The sequence below is a fragment of the Pseudoliparis swirei genome, chromosome 7, assembly GCF_029220125.1.
Source record: "Pseudoliparis swirei isolate HS2019 ecotype Mariana Trench chromosome 7, NWPU_hadal_v1, whole genome shotgun sequence".
NCBI lineage: Eukaryota > Metazoa > Chordata > Actinopteri > Perciformes > Liparidae > Pseudoliparis > Pseudoliparis swirei.
The window spans coordinates 4,382,201-4,408,355 of NC_079394.1; the positions used below are offsets into that span (position 1 = coordinate 4,382,201).

Consider the following 26,155-nt stretch of genomic DNA (forward strand, 5'->3'; position numbering starts at 1 on the left):
TTTTAAATATATAATACTGATAATATGGCTGAAAAACAAAAAAACACATAAATGTAGACATGTGTAATTTATTATGCACATTGCGCAAACATATTAAATCACTTATATACTGATAATACATCAGTTGTAGCTTTTAAGATGTTCAGGTGTTTAATTATTTGAAACATGTTTTCATAATTAAAAGGCACTGGTGAACTACAGTTTTGGGAAGTTGCTCCCGAGCTTCATCACTGAACTAGTCGAAAGTTGTTTTAACGTACAAGTTCACACTTAGTGAGTTTCCTAGCGTTTACATACAAAACATGAATATTGTTACAATTTCATTCTTAAAAAAATACACATTTACAATTACCGCATGGAAAAATACAAAGTGGATACATTTAGTTGAACATTTAATTTAGGTGTGATCCATGAAATTATAATAAAATAAAACACTGTCCTGCACCATCTGGTGTTTTCCGACTAAATTAAATGTTATTTAACAAACTGTATCGTCAGAAGGCACAAACACGTTCCACTTCCTTTCCTGCTGCGTTCTCCCTCTTGTTCTTCACCTTCTCATTTTCCATAGAATTTTTGGTTTAGGAGGAAGATGAGTAAATTGACATTGACTTTGGCTTTGTCAAACATCTTCATGACCGACACGCCTTCATACTGCAGCTGAAGGAGGTCCTGGACACAACATACAAACGGATGCAATTAGAACAAGCTTTATATTTTAGTTTTTGCATATTTTCATGGTGCAAGATGAAATATTTGTGTATTTTATTTTATTCAGTCAATCAAATCAAATACAATACAAGATTATTCTATATAATATACAAAACAGAAAGACAGACAAGGTATAGGTAGAAGCAAAACATGCTTATATATTCCTATCCTAAATTAATATCAAATAAATCAGAAAATTAATATAAAATAAAGAAAAAACAACAAAGAAAACAAAAACAAAATACCGTCCTTTGCAAAACATTTACTGAAAACATCTTTTAAACCCTTAGTGGACCTGGCTTGACAGCGTGGTCTAATCCACACACACCTTTGTTCAGAACCGTCTAATATTTGTTCGTACTCGATACAAATAGACATGCAGGGAATGAGTGAGAACTAATGTCTCAATTACTTTGGTCTTTTTTGGAAATTGTTTTCTTTATTTCTGTGATATTTCCTGCTTTCATCATGTAACCCTCCGTCATCAAGGTTTAATGGTGACTCGCGAGCTGCTTTCAGTTGGGAAATGTTTACCTGGAAATGAAGCTGGACCTTTTCCATTTCAACTCCCATAAACGTTGCCTTCACCTCAAAATCCCCGACTTCCTCACTGGGACAAATGTCAAACATGACATTTTTGAACCTGAAAGAAGAGAAAGATGAAAGAGCAGATTAATAACGACAAAGTGACGCAGCATAAAACCATAATAATTATTGAACATTGTGTTCGCCCTATTATTGCAGTAATACAAAATGTATAGTAGTACTTGAAGGAACGGTTCATAAAACACAAATGAAGTTTAAATTTGATTGGATGGATTTAAATCAATCCGTTTGTAGTAAATAATGAAAAAAGAAATTTACATTTATGTTTTACATATTTATATATATTTTGATATTCAGTTTAACATTTCAGGTCAGAAGAACAATAACTAGCATGGCAATGGTTTGATAATAACTGATGAGGCCTAAAGAAAGATGTTATCTTACTTAACAATACCTCCAATAACAAATGTGACGAGGTACATCCTATGTTTTGGTATCAAAAACATTTCATAGATTTTATTTATTTTTGGATGGTGGACAGCTCGACTCACTGGTTAGTCTGAAGTCCTTCTATTTCCAGGATGACTCCTTTCTCATGCAGCCTTGCTGCAGTGTACTTCAGAGACGGTGGCTTCCACTTCTTACTGCCCTTATTTTCTCCTTTGGTGTCCAGTTTTATTGATCTCCGGGAGTTCCTGGACCAAGAAAACAGTATTAAAATAGAATTCGCATTAAACTATCCACACAACAAAAATAAAAGAAAGCAGGATTATTATTTATGCAGTGAGAAGAAGAATTGTGAAAGACTTTTCATCGATAAAAGGTTAAAAATAGCTTTGTTCATAACATCAGCATCATTGGGACTACAGATGAAAAATAGCATCTTGGCTAACTCTGGCACATTTACTGAAATGTTTTTATTAATGTGCACTGTCCCTTATTAAATAAACCCAGTAAAACCAAAAAATAAAAAGCAAAGTCAAAGATCCAACTCACTTCCGGTTCAGGTTGTCCAGGCAGGTCTTGATGTACGTGTCGTAATAGTTCACCTGGTCCTGGTAGAAGGCCGTTTTGGAGTTGAGGGCCGTCAGCGTCTGCTGGAGCTTCACGAGCTCGGCCTTCCTTCTCTGTCTGTAGCGCCTCTGGTAGCGGATGTCCTGTCAACGCACCACCAACATCAGGAGCTGAACAGGCCCAACAATCCATCGAGACGTGCATCGTCCTCTGTGAACGGAGAGCTCCTTACGTACCTTAGATATGTCGTTGACAAGGTCCTGGTAGTTGTTACTGACGGTGAGGAAGCCCGCCTGCTCCAGGCTACGCAGGTTCCTCAGGATCTTCCTCTTCTTCTGCTCCAGCGGCAGTTGGTTGTCCTCCAGTACTGCCGGGCTGCTCTTCAGACCTTCTGGTGTCAGAGCGTCCTGGACCGCCCGGCGAGCGACAATCTTCGTATGCTCCGACTCCTTCAGGAGAAAAGTCGTATAAGAAGTGCATCAACGCATATGGTGAACTCCTTTTTGGTTTTCAAGGGAAGTATTTATAAAACGATTCTTGAGTTATAAATGTAATTAAAAACGTATTAATATGGAAGATGTATGTGGTAGTATATATAAATATATTTTGTTTTTTATTTTGTTTATTGTTTTCGTTTTATTTTCTTCTTTATTTTATATTAATTTTCTGATTTATTTTGATTTCAATTAAGGATAGGAATTTATAAGCATTTTTTGCTTCTACCTATACCTTTTCAGTCTTTCTCTTTTGTATATTATATAGGATAATATTGTATTGTATTTGATTTGATTGACTGAATAAAAAATAATAAAAAATTAAAATACAAACAAATATATTCATTTCACAAGAAATGGCTGTTGGGTATGGGTGACAAAAAAAACACATGATGGAAGCCATGATCACCTGTGAGGCAGTAGCTGGGGTCTCAAGAATTGCAGGTAAGGTCACTCCGTTTGAATCCGAACCACATCCACGATAAGCTTCTTTGTCCTGATACACACAGAATATGAAAAACATGATGAGCTGGACGGGGTTGTTTTATTTAATTTATGCGTAATGTCACCTTAACACAACACTATATGTTGAGGAGACTGTGGGTCAGTGGGTAGCAGGTCCGTCTTTCAATCAGGGGGTTGGAGGTTCAATCCCCGACCTAGTCGATGTGTCCTTGAGCAAGACTCTAGCTGTGTCTACGGTGTATGATTGCAACAGGATTGTAAGTCGCTTTGGATAAAAGCGTCAGCTAAATGACATGTAATGTAATATATGAATCCGTTCTCATCTGATGGCAGAACAAATTATATTTCACCGACTTGATGTAAAAAAACCTGTTGGAAAAGTGTCGTTTGTATCCAGACACGTAACGTGACGCCTCACAGTTCAGTCGATTTCACGGCAGAATTGAACCGTCGTTCCTCATAAACCGTGACGCCAAAGAGGAAGACGCTCTCGACTCGGTGTATCCAGACGGATACATGTTCATAGGCGAGATAACGCTGACCACCAAACCTCTTCCTTCTTTGACAGGAAATGATAGAAGAGCAGGAAAGACAACAAAGACACGCGACTGAGTGAAAGCCACACCAGAAACAAACAGCTTCAAGAAGGGCTGAGCACAGTGCAAACCATGCATTGATGACTGCTGGGTACTGTGTGTGAGGGTAATGGTTTCAAATATAAATACAAATCTGGAAAATGGCACTCGATGCTTCGAGATAGTCAGAACATTTTGTCTCGGCGTCCTCTCGCAACAAACGTACTTTGTCATGAGAGACTTCACGTCCTTGTCGTCTCCTTCCAGGAGCTCCAACTTGCTCGTTAGGGTGAGAGAGATCTCGGTCTTGGCCAACTGGCTCAGAGCGCTCTCTCTGTTCAGGTCATTTGGGTCCAACGCTCCTTCACCTGAAATAGAACGGCACACAACGTAAATACGCCAAAGACGACGTGCGATTGAAAGTAAACAATAAAAACAATCTATATAAGTCGATGACCCCGACCCTGACCCTAACCCCAGTACCGAGCAACGTCTCGACATCAGGGACATCTCCCAGGTCCTGCAGCAGCTCATGCAGCAGGTCGTTGTGGTCGGGGGAGATGGCCTCCAGATGTTCCAAAAGCAGCTGAACAAACACAGATGTGATTAGTCCTGTTAGTCTAAATGAAACATTAACTGTGTAACTTATAACAGAACAATATGATTACTCAATGAATGAACCTTGGTAAACGTGTGGAGAAACAACAGAATACATTTATGAGAGAGGTGGAATAAATGCTGAGATTCAAACAACCAGAAATAAAACTGTACAAATGTGACATTGACTGACAGAATACATCTTTTTAAAATTAGGATGAATCATAAGCCAGTGCATGTAAGCACTTTATAACACTGCGTGTTTTCAATGAAGTCTGGAATGAAGTCCGGAGGTAAGTTCATATCTGGTCTAAAGAATGTTAGCCATTAGATTTGGGCTTACCGAGTGGGTATTGATGATCTCATCTATTGAGATGTAGATGATGGGCTTGCTTAAAGTCACCATGTCGGAGTATTCATCAATATTAAACTTCTCTTCAGGTTCAGGGACATCACATGCCGACTGGAAAAATAGCCTGAAAGAGAACAAATGGCAGTAGTTAGTAGTTATAGGTCTGAAATCCTGACCGATAATGACCAGCATTACTGAATTTTTAAAAAACAACAACCCGAGGACAGACAAATCTGTTTCTTCAGAATAAAAATACATGAATCTCTCCTTTCGTACCTAAACTTCTCATATGTCTGAGAGATGTAGTTGTTCATTGGCGTCATATGTGCATTCTCGCCCTCAAACAGCTTATTGGCAGCAGCATGCTGCAGCATCTTCGCCACGGATCCCAGGTTACGGCGTTGGTCCACGTGGAGCTGCCCTCCGGCCGACATGTCGATGATGTCGAAGCCGTCCGGGGCCACGATGGCGGGGTTCATGTAGCGGTAGTAAAGCAGGTTTCCTACAATCTGCCATGAGGAGAGGACACGATGAACACCTGTTGCTGGATAGAGTTGCACTTACCTCCACACGCTCACTGTAACAAGGCCTTCAGAGAGGGCCATGTGAGCAGAATCCAAACTGTGCTGGAAATTAAAAAAACAAATATACATGTACACATCCAAATGTATATGCACACAGGCTTCTACCTTCATCAGCTCATCCTCGGACGCATCCGGAAACTTTGCATGGAGGCTTTTCTTCAGAACCTTTGCAATGTATCTCATGCCATAACTACATGCAAAAGAAAAAGCATTGATGGGACCAAACACAAAGCATCATGCATTCACATACTATTGGAGAAATTATATTTTTAAAAGCTCCTGACAGGAATATTGTATTAATTACTGCAAGTGGCTTTTAGTTTCTCTATTTGTGTATGCTCATATGTAAAGCATTAGCACCATCTAGTGGGATATAGCTCAGCTTCTGATTTGTGATTTCTTCAATTAAAGAAATAATGCAATAATGTCCCAATAAAAACAAATATAACCCGTGGTACTTGGGTGTGGCTGATGAAGCACAAAGCAGAGTTGTGTTTTTGTGTTTGAGCAACTAACCAGATGACCGTTTGCTCCAAAGCAATAGTTATCTAGTAATGACCGTGTCTCAACATGCAGCTGAAACCGTAACAACCAGAGTTGGCAAATGACACTGCAAAACATATGATCACAACGTGTCGAGCTCTATTTTAAATCCCATTGCCCTCATTGTATTGTTGAAAAATACCGTCTCAAAATAGGAGAGAAAAAGACTCAACAGCAGGATGAAAATAGATTTGTGGAAAGGATACTGGAAATAGTTCTTTGTCGTTCCATGACAAAGAACTATTTTCAGTATCCTTTCCACTTCTTTCACCACCTAAACTTGCCATACGATTTAAGAATCCAACTGCACTCTGAAAGCATGCACCATGACGTGTTGAAACGACACTGAGGCAGAATACTTCGGGTGGGAACAATACCAGGGGCGACTTTAAATACAATGCACAACGACAAATGATGGCCTGAAGAGTTGAATGAACACCTCTTACAGTCTCAAAACATATTTAAGTTTGTAATTCGTACACAGGTCAATTGAATTGCATCATGTTATATTGCATCATACTGTAACACGTTATGTTACGCAACCTTGTCAACAGAAAGAAAAGTCTCGGATAACTTTGTTAGAGCATTTAAAATGACTGGCGTCAATAACACATCTTATTTATTATTCCGTATGTGGTTTTAAAAAAGCCTTTTAAAGATGAACTAAATCCTACTGACTAATATACTCAGTATTGACAAGCAGTACTGTCACAGAGGATAAAAGGACATTGCGACAAATGACCAGGACAGCGCAGCAGCAGCTCCTAAAACTTACGGGATATTATCCAGAGAGGACACGATGGAGTTCAAGACCTTATCTGTGGCAGACCGCAGCGCCAGACTGGAGGCCTCCAGCCTGCTGCGCACCTCCTCATGCGACATGGCCTGCTCTGGAGTCACTTCATAAGGCAGCTTGCTGCAAGAAGACAAACAGCAGACATGTGTAAGGCTCATCGTCTTCATGGTGGGAATGTTGTGTAGATTACGGTAAAATAATATCTAAAGCATACCTGAAACTTTTTACACCGATTAATTTGCTACCGTGTGTTTAATGACATTAGAGATAAGAAATTACACAAAAACCTCTCAATTAAATGCTATGGAAAGCACGAGCAGTGATTCAATGTGTACGAGACTTCTAGATAACGGGACGCGACATGCTAAATAACCTCGTCGACAAAACAGACTACACTATTTTCTCCGTCTGTATTTCCACCTACCTGGCCTCTCCAGTAGCCGTCTCCAGCTGGTTGACCCAGGCCTTGTACACTTCCACTGGGTTGGTGTTGATGCCTAAACTCTTGTCCTCAATAATTTCTTTGACCACTGGAGCCAGGAGTTGCCTGAGGGTGTTGTGGCCACGCGCACCTCTGTTAAAGCTCACTACCATCTTGATGACTGTTGGGTTCCCAGTCACAATTTCCTGGATCTGGTCCACCTTAGAACTGAGAAACATGGAGAGGATGGTACAGCGCTGTCCGCCGAACAACAAACAAAACTTGTGCATTTTGCAAATTCTAAACCGTTCCAAGGATTGTATCCTTTATGTATGAATAATACGATTATAGGGATTTGAGATCAGCTGCAGTTCTCACTTGATCTCCTCTTCCAGAGCCGTCTTGAAGAGTTTGAGGAGCAGGTATTCCTCTCTCTGGTTAGAGGCGTAGTTGTACAAGGTGAAGACCACAGTGTCCATAAACTTAGTGGATTTGTTTTGGGGCATCTGGAAGATCAGTTTGGCCAGGTAGTGTGGATTGGTCTAAATGGGAAGGAAAGGAAATGTGTACGTATGAATATCTTATACATACACTTTGAATACACTTTTAAAGCTAGATGGACATTGTAGTTGAGGCATATTTTTTGTTTTACCTGCAGCAGGTAAAAGAGATGTTGGTAGGCCTCCAGTTTCCTTCTTTTGCCTTTACTTAGACCCTTGATACCCAGTCGGTCTCCTGTAGTCAAGTCCTCTTTACTCTCTTTATTTTTCTTGTTCTTCATTTTCTTATTATGGGACACAACATCCTTTTAAAGGGAAACACAAAATGAGGTAAGCAGCAGAACGGGACTGAAAAAAGATACCTTTGAAGAAGCTGTACAACATGTCAACCAAAACTAAACTATCACAGTATACCTATCCTTTCCCTGTACACATGAAAGCAAAGGGAGCTGACCTGCAGAGTGATCCTGTTCTTCACCAGAAGACCAATCTTTATGTCCATCAGGTTCAAGTCCTTCTCCATCTGCTGATTGGAGCGAATATTGGTGACCACTTCTTCCCGAAGTCGAGTCACTTCCTGCTCTTCCTGGAGGTCCAAGGCGCTCTGCTCCAACAAGTGGACAAACTTGCGCACCACAGACAGAGGAGGATCCGTGGCCCCAGCTAAGATGTGACATTTAGGAACACACACACACATCATGTAAAGATTTAATCTTCTGGGCAATACAGACGAAACCAAATATAAAAATATTATTGGCAAAATATCCCAATATCAATATGCATTCTTAAAGATACCGTTACTATACTTAAGGAATAGTAATTGTGTTTATAAGTGAAGCTTCTGAATCTACCAGAGGAACATTAGAAAAAAAGAAAAGCAAAGGAATAAAAGCATGATCAATAAACTAGGAGAGATAACGGTCAGAAGAGCCAAGAAGAAAATAGTGACGCCTACTTGAACAGCATTCTTTTAAACTAGCAAAAGATTAATTTAAACCAATGTTGTCGTATTTACAAAATCCCAGAAAAAGTCACATATTGATCTCATCCCAATAAAGCTCAGCTGCAGAAGTGTAACATGCGTTGTTGACTTACTTAGGGTTCTATAGTCATCTCTTGCTTTGTTGGCCTTGAGAAAAGCCTGGATTTTCACAATTTCTTTTTCCTAAACACAGAACAATGAGTTTCACAAAACATGGAACATTCGACCCTGAATCCAAAGAAGGTCTCACAAGATGTGGATTTATGGATTTACTTACATGATCTTTAAAGAACTGTAGCCTCTGGTTGTATGTACGCTTGGCTTTCCACATTTTTGCCACAGACTGGATCTAAAAACATCCGTGGATATATCAGGTATTTAATACTGTAGCTATGTTATTAATAGTACATGCCAATTCATTTCATCCCGCTATAATGGTTAATTAGTTTGTGGCTGACAATTTCCACATATTGGTGATAAAGCTCTCACTTATGAGAAATGGGTGCACATCTTTAGAGTTGTGGAGTCACTCAATAAGAATACTTTTTAATTGATTATTTTATAAAAATGAACAAAATATATCACCTTGACAATCGAAGCAACATTTTTCTGAAACAAATGTATCCTGTCTTTGTAAATGTTCCTTTGTTTGTAACCTTTCCAGCAGGCCTGCAAAAAAAAGAAAAACACATTACTAAAAACGTAGTGAAGTGAATGCAAGTTGGGTGTTTAACATCAGCGACAACACAGCATGGATTATTGAACTTGGGTTGTGTTGTCTTTGACGCATCGCTGCTTTAATTAAATTGTATCTTAGCTCGGAGCTGCATCAGGGATCATTAAAGTAGCTGTACACGACCTGCAATTTGACGACATGCGGTTCTTGCTGGCGTAGATACTCCATTCTCTGGGCATGCTTTTTCCTGACCAGGTGACCTCTGACCCTCGCCTGCAGCTGGATCACCAAGGATTCATTGGCCATCCATAACTGTCGCCTGTTGTATTCGGCCGTCAAACAGCCGACAACACCCTAAAAAAGAAAAATGTCATGTTTTGAAGATTTTCAGAAAAAAAGAAAAGAAAAAAGAGTGAATGTTATCAAACAAATGAATGATGACTGAATCCATTGTTAAACCGAGAAGGAAGGCAATCCCATTATTGGAACGCAAGTATGTTAACACAACATTACATAACAGAGTCGTGAAACCATGCAGAACAGCAGGGGGTACCTGGATTTCCTCTTTGCCGAGCTGGCCCCCATTGTGTTCATATCCTTCAGGCTCCTCCCAGATGCCCTGTCCAGTCTCCAGGTTATAGTAGTAATCATATCTGTCCTCAATGCAATGTTTCACCCACACACCATCGGTGCTACCTGAGGGGAAGCAGAGAGTTTCCCTTTAGATCCAGTGAATGTTGTATCGACACACAAATCTGAAAATCAGGTGACTTCTCACTGCGCAGGCATTATTTTAAAGAACAAAGAACATTCCTTTCTCGTGGTTCTTGTGCAGTAGGTTACCGTTAGCGGCCCCGCTCGCTTGTCTCTGTGCCAGTTCAGCCTGGTATGCGTCGGCACATTCGGGGAGCACCGCTCTCAGTCCTGCACTGGGAACTTGCAACGCCTGCAGTGTATCCTGAGCGTCCTCGCTGGCCGCTGCCCTGTTAATGCCAGCGATCGCTTCAGCCACTAACAACGGAAATGAGATGAATCCACAGACGCAGTCGTTAGGTTAAATGGGAAAACAACACAGTCAGCGCCAAGGAAGATTCGGTAAGTGAGTAAGGGATAATCCATAATAAGCAAAAACATACAGTGACAGTATTGTGCCCACACAGGTCATCTATATTACAATACCTATGTAACCAAACAGGAGGATATAGTTTAGTTCAACCGTTATTGTATCTATTCCTTTTGTTATGAAAAGCCGTCAGTGTTACCATTTTATAAAGAACTAGAACGGGCACTCGGTAGAGCGCATACCTTCGCATATCACAAGATTGGGCATTGAATTATGAATATGTTGGCATTAGTTGCATGCCAATTGGATAAAAATTGACCGTGCTATGGTAAAAAGAAGATTTTGACCTTTTCATGACGTTGACCCGATCGATCCCAAAATCTAATCAAATGGTCCCCGGATAATAACCAATCATCCCACCAAATTTCATGCGATTCGGTTTAATACTTTTTGACTTATGCGAATAACACGCACGCATACAAATACACGGCGATCAAAACATAACCTTCCGCATTTTCAATGCGAAAGTAATTAATGTGAAATCCAGAAGAACATAGTCATTGAGCTATAATATCAACATCAAATGATGTGTCATCATTTCAATGTCAAACATCCATACATGAACCACAGGTTTGACGTCTGTCTCAGTATCATAGCAAAAACAATCCTGATACTGGTGCCGACACATCAGCAACGCCTCACGAACGACGATGCCACGATTCATGGCAATAACGACCAAAGGATGCACGTCCTCTGGACTGTCGCAATCTATACTCGATGTGAAACAAATCACCAGGACCTAAATGAAGCCGTTTGAGTGGTCCAGATACGGTTTGGATGAGTGAAAACAAACTCTGGAGACATACATGCGAGAGCCTCCTCTTCATCCTGGTTGGCTGTGTGTATGGCGTCTTGGATTTGGTCCAACCACAGCACTGCAGACTCATCTCCAGAAGTCTACAACCGGGGGAATACACAAGGGCATCTCTGTTCGTTTCAGAGGAGACAAAACGACACCTCGGACTCACATTGTTCATGCACAGGCGCACAATACTAACGTGATATCAAATTACAATCGTTTTAAAACTATTTTAGTCAAAACATATAATATCCAAGGTAAGAAAGTAGAGTGAGTAGTGCGTTATGCAAATTCATCAAGTTAGGAGGTAAGATCCAAGGAAAAGGGAAACATTTTGATTGTTGACAATAGTTACACCACAAATATGTTCTCGGCCCAGATTTACAGACCCTGGCAATCTCACATCTTGTTGTGATGAAAGAATGTTTATTCAGCCTGGCTCTTGTACTTCTTCTCAGGCTAATTTTAGAGAGCTCCTGGGGCCTAGGGTGTAACCCTGACAACAGGGCGAACAGGAAGGAAGTCCCCATGAAAGCACAGCAGACTCAAAGCAGCTTTTTTGTATATATATCAGCATCCAACCAATTATTTACCAGCCAACTCATCATGTATTATGAGAGCGTTGCAAGGTCAATCGCAGTAATGTAAAAAAATTAAATAAATACACACAGACATCAATCTGCTTGCGTCATGAGCCCAAAACATGAGAACAGGAAAATAAAATGGTATAATTGCTGTATAAACATAATAATGTTCGATAAATAGCATGCGTGTTCATGCCAAAGCCTACTTCACACATTTCATTTGTTTGCACTACACACATACACATTTCATTTCATTTGCTCTGCACATATACACACTTTGCTTTTTGCACACTGTCTATATTTAATATGTTTGTATTTGATTTGATTCGTCATTGGTGTTGTGTGTTGTGTATGTGTGTGTTGTATATGTACATATATATTTTGTTTTGTATTTTACTTTGTATACTTCTATATCTTTCATCCCTGTTTCTTATATTTTGTGTTTTGTTTTTTATTCTTGTTCGTTTTTTTATTTTTATTGGTGCTGCTACTGTCACGACAAATTTCCCCTTGGGGATTAATAAAGTATATAACTATCTATCCATCTACAACATCTACTACAGTAGTGATTCCTCAACTATAACCAGGATGACCATCACTGCAGTCGCCCTCAAAATCAATACCAAAACCCTTTAATGGCCGAAACCACAATAAAATACTTATTGTAACAGTAATCAGTGAGATTTCTTTCTGGATCTCAGCTGTTGAAACTATTAAGGACCGTCTTCACACCCGAGCGAGTCAGTGGGCAGTCACTGTCCCGGGCAGAAGGGAATTCAGTTTCAAAGGCTGGACAGGAAATGTGCTCACTGCGGCGGACAAACGGACGAGCGCCCCACATACAGTACGCGAGCAGGAAGCCAGGCTCCAGAACACACCATTATCAGATCTACCGTTGCGCCGAAGAGATGCAAAACAGCAAATTTCACCGGTGGAGAACTCCTACATTTACTGGAAAGAAGCAACAGCGAGCGCGGTGAAGACGAGAAAGCGTCACCTCTCTGGGATACAGACGCCAGAGGAATGGCCAACCTTGTGCCAGGACTTCTCATTTGTTTAATGGCCGTGCGAACCAGTCAGCATGACGGTAAGTCTATTAACACACTTTAAGAGTTCACCAAAAGAATATACATTTTAGATATTTAAACTACATTCAACTGGTTAAGAGCTCAATTCCCAAATCAAATGCAACAAAACAGAAGTTTAACTATTTTAGTACAGTTGTTAATACAATTAAAATACTTCCAAAATTGTCTTTGCAAAAACAGATATATATAACTAAAGTCTTCAAAGTAACATTTGACAACAGACAACATGACTAACAATGTTTGACTGTAGTTTTAAATGTACTGTATTTTTAGTCGAGTTCCTCCAAAGCCATTACATTGATTTTCTATCCATTCATAGGAAATAGAACCCGGACCCGACTTATTATTCCATCTGTTGCGATACCAAAAACCTTCAAGGGGACGACGTACAAACTTAACCACACCAACCAGCTGCCGGCCCTCCATCCCAGCACACACCCTCGGCTGGACGTGAGCTTGGAGGACCCCGTGATGGGCTTCACCAGAGGGGTCCTCAGCACCCGGGTCATTCCGTCATCATACATCCTGGCCATGCTGGTGGGCATCCCCTCCAACGCCTACATTCTGACCTTCCTCAGACTCAGAGCGAAGCCCTCGTCCACGTTGGTCCTGTACCTGAACCTGGCCCTGTCCGACCTGCTGCTGCTGCTGTCCCTGGCGCTGCGTGTTCACTACCACTTCAACGGGAACAACTGGATATTTGGGGAAATCTCCTGCCGGCTCATCACGGCCTTGTTCTACGGTAACGTTTACAGTTCGGCACAAACCATCGCGTGCATCAGTCTGAAGCGCTACCTGGCTGTGGTGCGGCCGTTTCTGTACAGGCGGCTGGCTAAGACCACCATGGCGGTGTGGACGTGCTTGGTGGTGTGGTTCCTGTTCGGCGCTGCGATTGTGCCCGAGCTCCTGGTCAGGCAGAGCTACCACGTCGTCCAGCTGGGGGTAACCACCTGCCACGATGTACTTCCCCTCGAGGAAAAGTCACACTCCTTGCTGGTACCGTACAGGCTGATGCTCGTTTGTCTCGGTTTCATCGTGCCCTTTCTGATTTGCATCTACGCCCACGTGGCCGTGGTGTACCACCTCGGGCAATCTCGTTGCGACTGGAAGCCGTTCATCAGGGTCAGCACTCTAGTTTTCGTCATCTTCGTGGTGTGTTTCTTGCCTGGCGGCGTCCTGCATATCGCCCACTACGTCCGCCTGTCTACCAGCGGGGACGACACGCTGTACGGATACTACAGAGTGGCGGTGTGTCTCTGCTGCTTCCACAGTTGTCTGGATCCCTTCCTGTGTATGCTCATTTCCAAGACGGGAGCCTCGGAACTACAGTTCATCTCCCTCCGCGGGATTCCTCAGAGGCCTCCGTGAGCACAGAAAAAGCTTCTCCTTGCGAGACCATTGTTGGGAACCAGCAGGGAAGGGCAATTCAATTCAATTCAGTTTATTTGTATAGCCCAATTTCACAAATTACTAATTTGTCTCGGAGTGCTTTACAATCTGTACACATAGACATCCCTGTCCCAAAACCTCACATCGGATCAGGAAAAACTCCCAAATAACCCTTCAGGGGGAAAAAAAGGGAAGAAACCTTCAGGAGAGAACAGAGGAGGATCCCTCTCCAGGATGGACAGAACAATAGATGTAATGTGACCAGAAGGACAGATTAGAGTTAACAACCCAGGAACCAAGATGCTCGAGTCAAGACCCTGAATTCAACAGCGCGATACTGTAATCTCTGTTTCAGGAATATTAGGATCAGGAAGGGAACATTTCCACTGTGAATCCAATACAGGCCTATTGTGTCAACCCAGCAACATGTCAAATTGGGTGCTTGATGACACACAACTGGCAACAATAATCTTTTCTCTTTGCCATGTTAAAAGATCAACATTTAGCTATTCACATGCATAATGATGCAGAGATGAAAATTGGAGCCATGTCAGGGATGAAAGGGTGCTGTGCAGCTCCGGTTTATCAGCCATAAAGGCTTTTTTAAAAAATATGTTTCACTTTGAGGATACAGGAGGAGGAACAACACCTTCTTTTTCAATGAATGCTATATGCATTAACCAAAGAATGGTCAAGATACCTGGCAGAGGCGCTGCTTGGTATATTGCAGGACATCATGGTAGTGTTTGGCTGTGGCCGGGTTCACCCCCGTCAACTTGGCTGTCGGGAGGAGCAGAGCTGCAAGCGTCTGTTGATATTCCCCCGAGTTTAGTGCCTCGTTGATCTCCGCTAAAGCCATGATGCCTAGAAGTACAAGACAAGAAACCGTGTGATATTTGATCAGTCAATGCGTTTCATTTATTGTGTCTTTAAAAGAATTCTCATTGTGGGATCACAGACAAAATAAAATCATTTCTAAGTTTGAAACTGCTGCTTTGCAAGTCATTGAATGTCCACAAACTACACCACTTAAAACATAAGCGGGGAACAACGCTACTCTCTTACGTTCATGCTCCTCGTGGACTTGCACGTTGACACCGTCGATGCTTTTTTGAACATCGTTCCAGGTGAGAAACTCTTGTCCTTTAGCGAGAGCCTCGCCTCGCAGTTCGATAAGCGTGTCGGCATACCTGAGGGAGAGGGCCATGAAGAAGTTCAACAAGTCTCACACGTCAGCCCATCCTCGTGTGAAGAGAGACCTACTCGGAGTGCAGTAATGTGCAACCGGAAGACAAAATAGTTGTATTCTACTAAAACCATCCTGCATCGGCGTCATTTAACTTCAGTGAGTGCCACAGTTACAGGAACAACAAAACAGTTGATCGCTACCAACATCGATGAACCTGAAGGCGGGGCGATTACAGATCTAACGTGACAGAACGACTCAGACCTGTTGAGGTTGTCTTGCTCCATGTTGGTGAAGCCCAGAGGAGAGTCGACCAGCTGCTCGATCACAGCCTGGGGGTCTTTGGTGTCCAGCACCTCGTTCAGCACCGCGACAGCCGACAGCATTTCCACAGCGACACTCAGCTCCTCGTGGCTCAAGCCAGACTAATAAAACACAAAAAGTTTCAAGCATGAAGTGGCATTTAACTACAGTACACGCACCGCACTGACCTAAGCTATATGTACGATTACAAACATGACGCCTCACCCGTCCCCCTTGCAGCTGTAAACTAAACAGCTCAGTCTGATAGAGGTTGGCCGCACTTTGGTAGGCGAGAGGCAGTTGTGCCTCCGGGTTCATCAGCTCCTCCGCCGTCTCCACTGCGTCGCCAAGACGAATGGCTGTATTGATCACGGAAACCGCCTCGAGTTCTGGTCAAGAAGAGGATCACAGATGGTCACGTCTGGCAGGTCACTCGAGGCGAGACGTCCTTGCTTTACAGTTCCTAATTCTAAAGGTTTATCATGAGCTGAACTGTGTGTGGGGCCCTCACTAACACTGGACACAACATCACAAACTGGACATTGACCCCCCCCCCCCCCAATATTTTCATGTATTTGTTATTTTTATTGATTGTTAATCGTTTCATTTATTCTTCTGGTATGCGTGTATCTGCATTTGTGTGAAGGGTTAATAATGGCTAGGATGAGTAAAGCTCAGACAGGCACTGAGGTCAGCTCAGGGGTCCTTCAGGAAGAAAGCGAGGGAAAACGCTACGCTCGTAATTAGCTAGTTACAGACCAACAGCCTGCGGTGAAGTTGCTGAGTGTGATGCGTTTCTGTGCTTTCAGGATAAACAGTTATCAAACCCATACGCGCCTGGATGTCATATGTGTGCAATGGGACATAGACTTGACACGTGTGCTTTGATAAGCTTGCTGATGAGTAACTATGAGCTCCTCAACCGACCAGTACTTGTGTTAATAAACATCTACGGTTAGCAACAAAAGTGGATTACTTCGTTTCTCGGCCTCAGCAAAGTCATTGCAAGAGCCGACGGCTCTCTGAATCTCCTCTTTGTCCACCATCACAGTCCTCCCTCCGTCCTGCAAACAAAGGTTACGGTTCACGAAAGACACCGGCGAGATCACAAGGTTATTCGGCATGTTTTGAAGCAGGCGCGAGGAGGGCAACGTGTCTGGTGGCGTCCATTCCAGATTAAGTTATGGCGGCTGACTTATGTTGTGGATGAGCTTTTTCTTAATAACAGCACAATGTCTTCACTCACTGAGTCGTGCACGCAGCACAACAGCTACAGTCTTTTATCGGTGTCTACACTACATGTGTTCGGCCAATGAAGGGCTGCGTGCTCACAGAAGGATGTAGACACGGGAAGCCGGTCGGCTTTGTCAGACAAATACAAAACGGAAAAAAAAGAAAACACTGCCAATGTGAATGATCTGTTCCTCTTTAAACACCGTGCTCCAACATCGTAAATAGTAACCCCGACGCACACAGACACAAATTAACAAACAAGCTGCCACTCAGTCAGTATACCTTGGATTTATGTTGGCAGCAGGTGGTAAAATGTTCCAGGTACCAGCGACAGTTTGACTCCTGAACGCCGAGCAGGCCCAGAGCCTCGAGCCTCAGCGCGGCCAACAGAACCGTCTCATCCTGGGTCGACACCGCTTGGTTCACTTGCCTTACTGCCGCCTGGACTAGAGACATGGGAAACAAGACAGATTTAACTAAGGATCATTTTTGTCTTTTACTGAAACAAACCAATTTTGATTGAATTTTTTGAATATTAACTGCAGATTCACTGTATATTCAGGTCAGAGTACACACACACACACACACACACACACACACACACACACACACACACACACACACACACACACACACACACACACACACACACACACACACACACACACACACACACACACACACACACACACACACGGAGGGAGGGAGGGAGGGAGGGAGGGAGGGAGGGAGGGAGGGAGGGAGGGAGGGAGGGAGGGAGGGAGGGAGGGAGCTCCTTACTGTTGACAAAGTCAATGCGGCCCTGGATCTCCTGGTGAGTCAGCAGCTCCTCATAAACATCTCGTTCTTCAGTGGCAATCGATGAGCGCTGATTGAGGGGGACATGTAGATAAGAATATATACGAGATACATTTCACATAGCATTTCAGTTTTCTATCGTCGCATTCATTTTTTTCCCCCCATTCATACTGATGAAGTTGAATTTTTGCAAAAAATCCATTGAAAATGGATGGCTCCCGTTTGTACAGTATTCATTAAGAGAATGGGAGGCGAGATGTCGGGAGGGTTTGTGTTTGGTGAAGTGGAGCTGACGCTGCAGCCACTGGAATGTGCTGGCAAGGCCGATGGAGTGAGTGAGTGCAGGCAGCTCAGTGTAGTTATCTCTTCAGTCGTTATAGTCGTCAGCACTGGCTAGACTCTGCAGTCCGAAAAATAGGGTCAGAGCAACGGTTTAAATTATTTGCCTTCCTAAATGTTGCTCTCAATGTTTAATATTCTTCGATTTTGTAGTTTTGGTTCAGCGACACTATTTTCCGACTGAGACAAGAAGGCTCAACACAAACAACAGTTTGTGGTCAACCTGAATGCATCGCGACACAGTTTGAAACCCTGTTACGGGTTAAATACAGACGTGACGATGCAGACAGGAGCTTCAGCGGTGATGGCAATGTAATGTCATGCTACTGTCGTTTAAATGGCATTCATGTACACTACCGTTCAAAAGTTTGGAGTCATCCAGACAATTTCGTGTCTTCCATGAAAACTCACTTTTATTTATCAAATGAATTGAAAATTGAATAGAAAATATAGTCAAGACATTGACAAGGTTAGAAATAATGATTAATATTTGAAGTATTAATTTTGTTCTTCAAACTTCAAGCTCAAAGGAAGGCCAGTTGTATAGCTTATATCACCAGCATAACTGTTTTCAGCTGTGCTAACATAATTGCACAAGGGTTTTCTAATCAGATATTAGTCTTCTAAGGCGATTAGCAAACACAATGTACCATTCGAACACTGGAGTGATAGTTGATGGAAATGGGCCTCTATACACCTCTGGAGATATTTCATTAGAAACCAAACGTTTCCACCGAGAATAGTCATTTACCACATTAACAATGTATAGAGTGTATTTTTGATTAATGTTATCTTTATTGAAAAAAACAGTGCTTTTCTTTGAAAAATAAAGACATTTCTAAGTGACCCCAAACTTTTGAACGGTAGTGTAACTGAATATCTGAGCAGTCTGAAAAAAATGAATAGAGAGCAATAGGAGTCGGTGAGCAAGAGGGAAAGTAAACACAGACGGGGGAAGTGTAATCAACCCTCCTGAAGAAGGAAAGTAGGCAATTACAAATGATGACGCTGCGACACAAGAGGTCTCTGGCTTCTCACCCTTCCCGAGGACTGATCCCGCTTACGGGCCTTGGTCTGGCTCAGTGTGTCTTGGTAGTCTTGGGCCAGAGCTTCCTGGGTATTCCTCAGCATTGCGTTCGGATTATTCAACGCTCCCATCGTCACGGACGTCTGACCTCGGTCAACCGCCTCGTTGATAGCGATCACAGCGGCGTGCACTAAGGACAACAGCGCGTGAACATTTCAGTGGTGGCCAAAAAGACATGAGGTAACAACACAACATGATTCAGAGATTTAGTTGGAACGTCAGAGGACTTACGGGCAGCTTCGTCCACCGAGAGCTCATTAGCCAAGATTCCTCCAATCTTACTGAAAGCTGGCATTTGAATGCCATACTTCTCCAGCTCACTCCTCATGTTACTGATCTCTTCCTCTAGAACACAGATATACACCGATAGCAGGGGTTATTGTGGCGTTATAAAGCAACCCTGAAATAGACATATATTATATCATTTAATTCATGTCATTCCCTCTGCTTCGGCATCATCATAAAATCTCAAAACACTTTCATTCTTAATGTAGATTCTCTGGATAACTATGACCTGCTCAGAACGGCTCACTATGTAAATCTTCAATAACATGTTTTTTTTTCACCAACTTCAATGAAAGTTAGATCAAATTGAAATAAAATGACAATACAATGTCAAGAGTGCTGGCGCTTGCTCGTGTGTTTGTGGGTCTTATTCAGTGTCATTGAATGGCTGCAGGGGATATGTTGATCCGAAATGTTGGATAATAGAAACGGATCTAAATTACAGACCAGCTGTTTATAGAAATCATTATGAAATGGTGCATGCTTGAGAGAACATGATACCAGTATTTTGTGTTTTTCGATTAAATCCCAACACGACGAGTAAATGGAATGACCTCCCCACACAGAGGATTCTCGTTAAATGAATACGCAACAGTATTTCAAAAAGCCCTAAGCAAACAGCTATCCTTCATTTCAAAAGCAATTAATAAAGCAATTGATAACTGTTATTTCATTCATCATTTAAAGAGGTGCATTGTATTCCATATCATTTCTGAGTTATGTTGCTCAGTTTCAGGAGAAGCCAATTTCCACTTGTGTTACCTGTGAAGGCCACTTTTCCCAGCAGGTCCTGGATCTGTGGTGCAATGCCCAGTTTGTAAAGGTACAAGCTGGAATAAACGATAAGATTTAGATTATATTTATATAAATAAGAGAGAGGCACAGAGATAAACACAGTCTGACAAGTTCTGGACGCGTTTCCTTCACGCTTGTTGCTCCTGCTGGCCTTGACTGTCAGCCTGTCACACGGACACCACAGGGCGGTAGTGTTGGCTCGCATGACAAAACGCTCTTTCTGACAGCAACCAGCCGGCTCAGGCCGCCAATGAGCATGGAGCTCAACAGGCAGGTGGCTGGAAACTTCATACAACTTTAATCTTCCCGCGAGTACTTGATAAGTGGGTATGAATTATAGATAATAAGGGCAGGTCTGGCTTCAGCACAGCCCTGAACAGAACAGTTGTAGTAGCTGCTTATTCGGCCTTTAGCTCAGCGTCTGAACATGAACATGTCCTGTCCTGGGGAGACAGGGGGCTTCAGACAACCATCTGAACTCTGCTTGATCAAAAAGGTGATGTTTTAACAAATAGGGCGCCGATTCAGTCTAAGATACAAACACAGAAACAGCTGACTGGGATTATTGAAGGTTGTCGATTACAAGTCACAGGAGTTCCTGACAATCAGCTGACTGGCTTGGAGCAACTAGCCATCTCCAGACTTTGGATCCGCCTCGTTTATTTCCACGATTTCCTCCTCATTTTAGACAACAAACTACTCTACCCCTTCTTCCCGTTTTAAAACTATGCGTTTCCCCCCCCCCCCCCATTACATTGTGTTCTTAAAATTTTCCACCACACTGAATGTACAGCAGCATCCGCTGCTTTGCCTCCATGTGTTTGTACCCAGGGAAGCAGCAGAGTATTCAGCGGGTCCTCGTGGGACCGAAGCTGGACTTGCAGGAAGGAAAAGCACGTGTGTGCATAAGGAGGGAAGGAAACCAATTCTCTCAGGACCTGACCGCAACACCACAACAGAGAAAACAATCCTAGCAGCTGACATAACCACTCCCTCAATCGGTGTCTGGCTGACTGGATGGGTCAGATAGATAAAATTGACCCCTCAGTTCATTCAAAGTCATCTCAATAAAAAAGACGAGGGCCTGAAGTCGTTATTCTCCAGCCACAGAAAGTCCATTCAACTTTTTTTTTTGTCACAGCATTACAACATTTTTCACAGACACGAAACCATGATAAATAATTGCCCTTTTGTATTGAGAATACAAGTAAAGAGTTGAGCACTGAAACACCCCGTTCACTTTACCAGAAAGCCTCAGATTAAATGCGGTATAGACGTACTAGAAGCAGTTTTCAGCGTATAGTTATACTCATCGAACGTGGTCAAAACAAAATCAAATAACTTAACAACTATTCAGAGTAATTGAATAGCTAATTGGACAGTTTAGGGACTGAAAGCATGCAAATGTGCAATAATGCAGCAACATCTGCCATGCAGCCTTGACCTACTTACAACAAATCCTAAAAAAAGGTTTGTGTTCGACAAGAACCGTCTCTGCCTAACCCGAGTAGAAATAACATTTTCCATTTCCTGTTTTATTACACTCACCAAGTAGTGTTTCGGTTCTTGTTCATATACATACATTAGAGATTGACCCTCATGGGAACACAAAGAGGTCAAGCCTGAACCCTACAGACTAATACGAATAGTCTAAGCAGTCTCAGTCATTTGTCCTCCTACATACGAGCTGTCCTTCACTTCTGTAACTTTAATAAACTACAGAGTAGAAACTAAAATAACTTCTCAAACCAAAGTGTATGACAATAAGACTTAAAGTAAATAAATACAAATTAGAGCGTGAACCACCTGTTAGTGACAGAGTATCAGCGGATTAAAGAAGATATACAGACATATGCCATGCTTGCTAAATCTTCGCTGTTGCAATCACTGTTTTTATGAATTATTGTATTCTTACCTCAGTGCGTGAATGCAGTAAACCACCTTGGGCATGTTTTTGCGATCGTAAACGTCTGTAGTTTCAGGATAGAATATCTGAAAGGAGACACCACCAGATATATTAGTAACTCCTTTATCAGGGACACACTATCTACAACAATGTTGCCTTCACATTGTAACCTGGAGATGCATAAGAAGTTAAACCACCTGTAAAATATAATTTAATTCCAGGCAATTTCACTGCAATAAATGCTAACTTTGCGAAGCAAATCCTTCTCAATAAGTTCAGCATCATTTCTAATGATCATCATTTCAGCCTGAGGGTTAGGAGCGTCACAGAGGTGGCGTGGGCTGCATTGTATTGTATAGATGTTAATGCTAAAATGTTTATCGCATGATGATTTTACTCAAAAACATGAATGACTAGATTGGGCACTCGGTAGAGCGCATACATTCGCATATCACAATATTGGGCATTGAATTATGAACATGTTGGCATTAGTTGCATGCCAATTGGATAAAAATTGACCGTGCTATGGTAAAAAGAAGATTTTGACCTTTTCATGACCTTGACCTTTGACCCGATTGATCCCAAAATCTAATCAAATGGTCCCCGGATAATAACCAATCATCCCACCAAATTTCATGCGATTCGGTTTAATACTTTTTGTGTTATGCGAGTAACACGCATACAAATAAATAAATAAATAAATGGCGATCAAAACATAACCTTCCGCATTTTCAATGCGAAGGTAATCAGAGGCATTAGTCATCAGTGTGATGATAACTAATGTCTCAAATGGGTTTGTGTATGGAACATGATTGTTTGCATGTTTGTAAAACAGAGAGGATGGGTCTGCATTAGGAGGCTCCTTACCTTGGGCAGACCGACTGACTCCATGGCTCGGAGCCACTGCACCGTGTTGTCCGTGTGTCTGAAGTGCAGCCCATTGCTCTGAAGATGAAAACAGGAGCACAGACATATCAACGTGACCGTATGAGGAAGTGCAGAGAAACATTACCACTGCAATCTGAAAAACAGCGATACAAAGATTGTGCAAACATAATGCCGCATTATAGAATAGCGAGCTCCTCGTCGATGGCCTTAACACACGCACAACAGCTGAGCGTGTCCGATAACTACAAACCTCATGCCGACTCCTTAACTAATCTAGCATCTGACAGTCTGATACGGTTTGTTTGCCATTTGTCAGAGAACACCACGAGCTCAAAGTCAGGCTAACGATCTCGGTCATACACTTTGTAGCTGAACAATTGCCTGCCGTTTGTTTCCCTTTCTTATGTGGAACTGTGTAAAACTGTCAGGAAATGTCCAAAAACAAACCGTATGTCTGCTATGATGTAAACCGGTGAAACACTGCATCGTCGTGCAACGGCCTTACCTGAAGATGGGTGGATACAAATGTAAAAGGATGGAGGTGTACCTTATAGCGGGCCTGATCTCGGTCGTAGATCCTTTTCTCAGACACCATTTCTGGGGCAAAAAAGTTGGCTAGTTTGCCAAAGTAGACACCATTCCTCAGTCCGTCCTCCAGTTCTGTGGTCGGGGGCAAGTCCTCCTCTAGGCAGGCCTCCATCCACCTGAGAGGACAGACACACACACACACACACTGACATCAGAGGAGGCTGGGGATCTTCTCTCCTGTAACCAAACTGACCTCAGTAATAACTTCTCAAACGGGGTTTACCACTAACAATTAAATTACTATCAAATGTCTAAAAACATTACTAACTAGAACGGGCACTCGGTAGAGCGCATACCTTCGCATATCAAAAGATTGGGCATTGAATTATGAACATGTTTGCATTAGTTGCATGCCAATTGGATAAAAATTGACCGCGCTATGGTAAAAAGAAGATGTTGACCTTTTCATGACCTTGACCATGACCTTTGACCCGATCGATCCCAAAATCTAATCAAATGGTCCCCGGATAATAACCAATCATCCCACCAAATTTCATGCGATTCGGTTTAATACTTTTTGAGTTATGCGAGTAACACGCATACAAATAAATAAATACACGGCGATCAAAACATAACCTTCCGCATTTTCAATGCAAAGGTAACTATTATAAAGCTGAGAAGTGAATAACATTATCTCAAACTGGCTGAGGTCAATATAAAAAAAAGATGAAGACACAAGTCTTGGGAAGTACAGCAAGAGCTCCACTCCTCCAATGGGCTGGCAACAGCTACATTTCCATGAGAATGTCCGGCTTCGCTATGGTTACATTCAGAGTCAAAACAAACATCTTGCCACTCTATTGACCCTGCCACCTGAGATGTGCTGCAGAGTGCAGTGCAATTTATGAGGCGACTGAAAACTGAATACCTGCATGGAGAGAGCAAGTCAATATTGGCTTTTCCTACACCTGCGGAGCAAAAACTGACAACAGTAGAGCAGAGAACAGTTAATTCAGATCATAATAACGAACAATGTCTTTCTGCCTTTATATTCGAATATTTACTGTTGGTTGGACGGTGTAAATATAATTTATTTTAAAGTTAATAAATACACCACCATTAAATTAATTTCTACCAGATTACCTCACATCTATAGACATTTTGGCCAGAACAGAATCAGTGAATTTGTTAAAACGTTTGTGTAAACAACAACAAGAGCATTTCAGCTTACACCATCAAATAGATAATAAATGAACACATTGCAGTCAATTTAATGTAAACATTAAATTGACTGCAATGTGTTCATTTATGAGAGTGATGAGGGATGTGGTAAAAGCAAAAAGATATCCAGAGAATATTCAGCGTATTTTAAAATAGTCTTTCAAACTGATATAAATCTTTCTTTTAAAAGGTTCAAGGTTCAGAGCAGTGTGTGCCGGACGATTCCCAGAGAAATCCACTCCAAAGAGCTGGTGAATCATTTGTGAGCAAAGTGAATCATCATGGTGTGAAAATCTTTTCCACGTCATCTTACTGCCTGGAAGTGATGCCCATTTACCACCATAGCTCTGTCCTGATAGTTCAACCCCCCTTAAAACAAACGTTGTATATGTTGTGTTTTTACCTTTTTGCTCATCATCATACAACTAAATGTGTATCCTTGATGCAGTGTACAATGCTCAGTGGTTTAGTTACCTTTTTTTGTTTATGGCAGGGATACAGACCCAGATGCCGTTGCATCTGGACCCAGATCTAAAACTATAGATAGTTGAGATTTATAACATTTTGACACGGCGCATTTATTGGGTGTGGCTTGAAGCAGCAGCCTCATAGAGCCTTGCTGCTGCAAGCGCACTGACCTCTTATTATTATTAATCAGGAACTTTGGCTAACAACAAGATCAAGTTTGATAACACTTTGAACCTCGAGCGGTTGGAAAATAATTGGCTCACTGTTGAGAATATTTATTTTATTTTATTTATTTATTTTATTTTATTTATTTTATTTATTTTATTTGTTTTATTTATTTCATTTATTTTATTTATTGTATTTAATTTATTGTATTCATTGTATTTTTTGTGTTTATGATATTTATTTTATTGTATTTAATTTATTGTATTTATTTATTTTATTTTATTTAATTGACGGTGGAGCTAACGCTAACTCACAGCCAGACGACACGGCAAAGAGATGTGATGGAAAAAAATATTATAACCCACAAGCCTAAAAAATAAAAAAGGCACTGGGAATGGTTCTCCTGGTTTACTGGGATGGGGTTGGATTCCCTGCAGTGTCCGACTACTTTTTTGGCATGAACATGATGTAACATTTTCATTGTCACCGTTTCTGAAAATAGTATTTAACGCTTCCTTCATTCACTAATAACCTGGACATAGATTTGTGTACAATAATTCAGATGGGCATAAAATATGTCGGAGAACACATTTTCTTACTGTCGTTTCCACATCTTTATTGACTCCATTGTCTCTCTGAATCGAGCTTTACTTTATGATTGCACCACAAAACAGAGCGCAGGTGGGACGAGAGGAGGTGGACTTTGATGGTTTT

At 41.8% G+C, this 26,155-nt stretch overlaps 2 protein-coding genes across 2 annotated transcripts in view; one reads left to right on the forward strand and one right to left on the reverse strand.

The window, feature by feature from the left end:
- Positions 1 to 52: 52 nt before the first annotated feature.
- iqgap2 (IQ motif containing GTPase activating protein 2) overlaps positions 53 to 26,155 on the reverse strand; it is a 34,552-nt gene continuing 8,449 nt past the window's right edge. Inside the window, 37 exon segments of the mRNA XM_056418069.1 lie at positions 53 to 672; positions 1,246 to 1,354; positions 1,809 to 1,952; positions 2,254 to 2,414; positions 2,508 to 2,720; positions 3,175 to 3,224; positions 3,227 to 3,261; positions 4,032 to 4,173; positions 4,289 to 4,391; positions 4,746 to 4,878; positions 5,031 to 5,263; positions 5,444 to 5,528; positions 6,657 to 6,797; positions 7,102 to 7,326; positions 7,477 to 7,640; positions 7,751 to 7,903; positions 8,053 to 8,261; positions 8,694 to 8,763; positions 8,858 to 8,929; positions 9,166 to 9,249; positions 9,440 to 9,610; positions 9,810 to 9,952; positions 10,100 to 10,267; positions 11,186 to 11,276; positions 14,940 to 15,103; positions 15,305 to 15,429; positions 15,690 to 15,850; positions 15,954 to 16,117; positions 16,705 to 16,792; positions 17,244 to 17,407; positions 17,742 to 17,829; positions 19,137 to 19,315; positions 19,417 to 19,530; positions 20,233 to 20,300; positions 22,181 to 22,257; positions 23,039 to 23,116; positions 23,607 to 23,763. Of these exon segments, the coding sequence (XP_056274044.1) occupies positions 559 to 672; positions 1,246 to 1,354; positions 1,809 to 1,952; positions 2,254 to 2,414; positions 2,508 to 2,720; positions 3,175 to 3,224; positions 3,227 to 3,261; positions 4,032 to 4,173; positions 4,289 to 4,391; positions 4,746 to 4,878; positions 5,031 to 5,263; positions 5,444 to 5,528; positions 6,657 to 6,797; positions 7,102 to 7,326; positions 7,477 to 7,640; positions 7,751 to 7,903; positions 8,053 to 8,261; positions 8,694 to 8,763; positions 8,858 to 8,929; positions 9,166 to 9,249; positions 9,440 to 9,610; positions 9,810 to 9,952; positions 10,100 to 10,267; positions 11,186 to 11,276; positions 14,940 to 15,103; positions 15,305 to 15,429; positions 15,690 to 15,850; positions 15,954 to 16,117; positions 16,705 to 16,792; positions 17,244 to 17,407; positions 17,742 to 17,829; positions 19,137 to 19,315; positions 19,417 to 19,530; positions 20,233 to 20,300; positions 22,181 to 22,257; positions 23,039 to 23,116; positions 23,607 to 23,763 (4,840 nt within the window). The 3' untranslated portion in view covers positions 53 to 558.
- Positions 12,168 to 14,933, forward strand: f2rl2 (coagulation factor II (thrombin) receptor-like 2). The gene is made up of 2 exons (XM_056418071.1): positions 12,168 to 12,849; positions 13,170 to 14,933. Exons 1-2 carry the CDS (start codon positions 12,786 to 12,788, stop codon positions 14,216 to 14,218), a joined length of 1,113 nt encoding a protein of 370 aa, XP_056274046.1. The 5' UTR covers positions 12,168 to 12,785; the 3' UTR covers positions 14,219 to 14,933.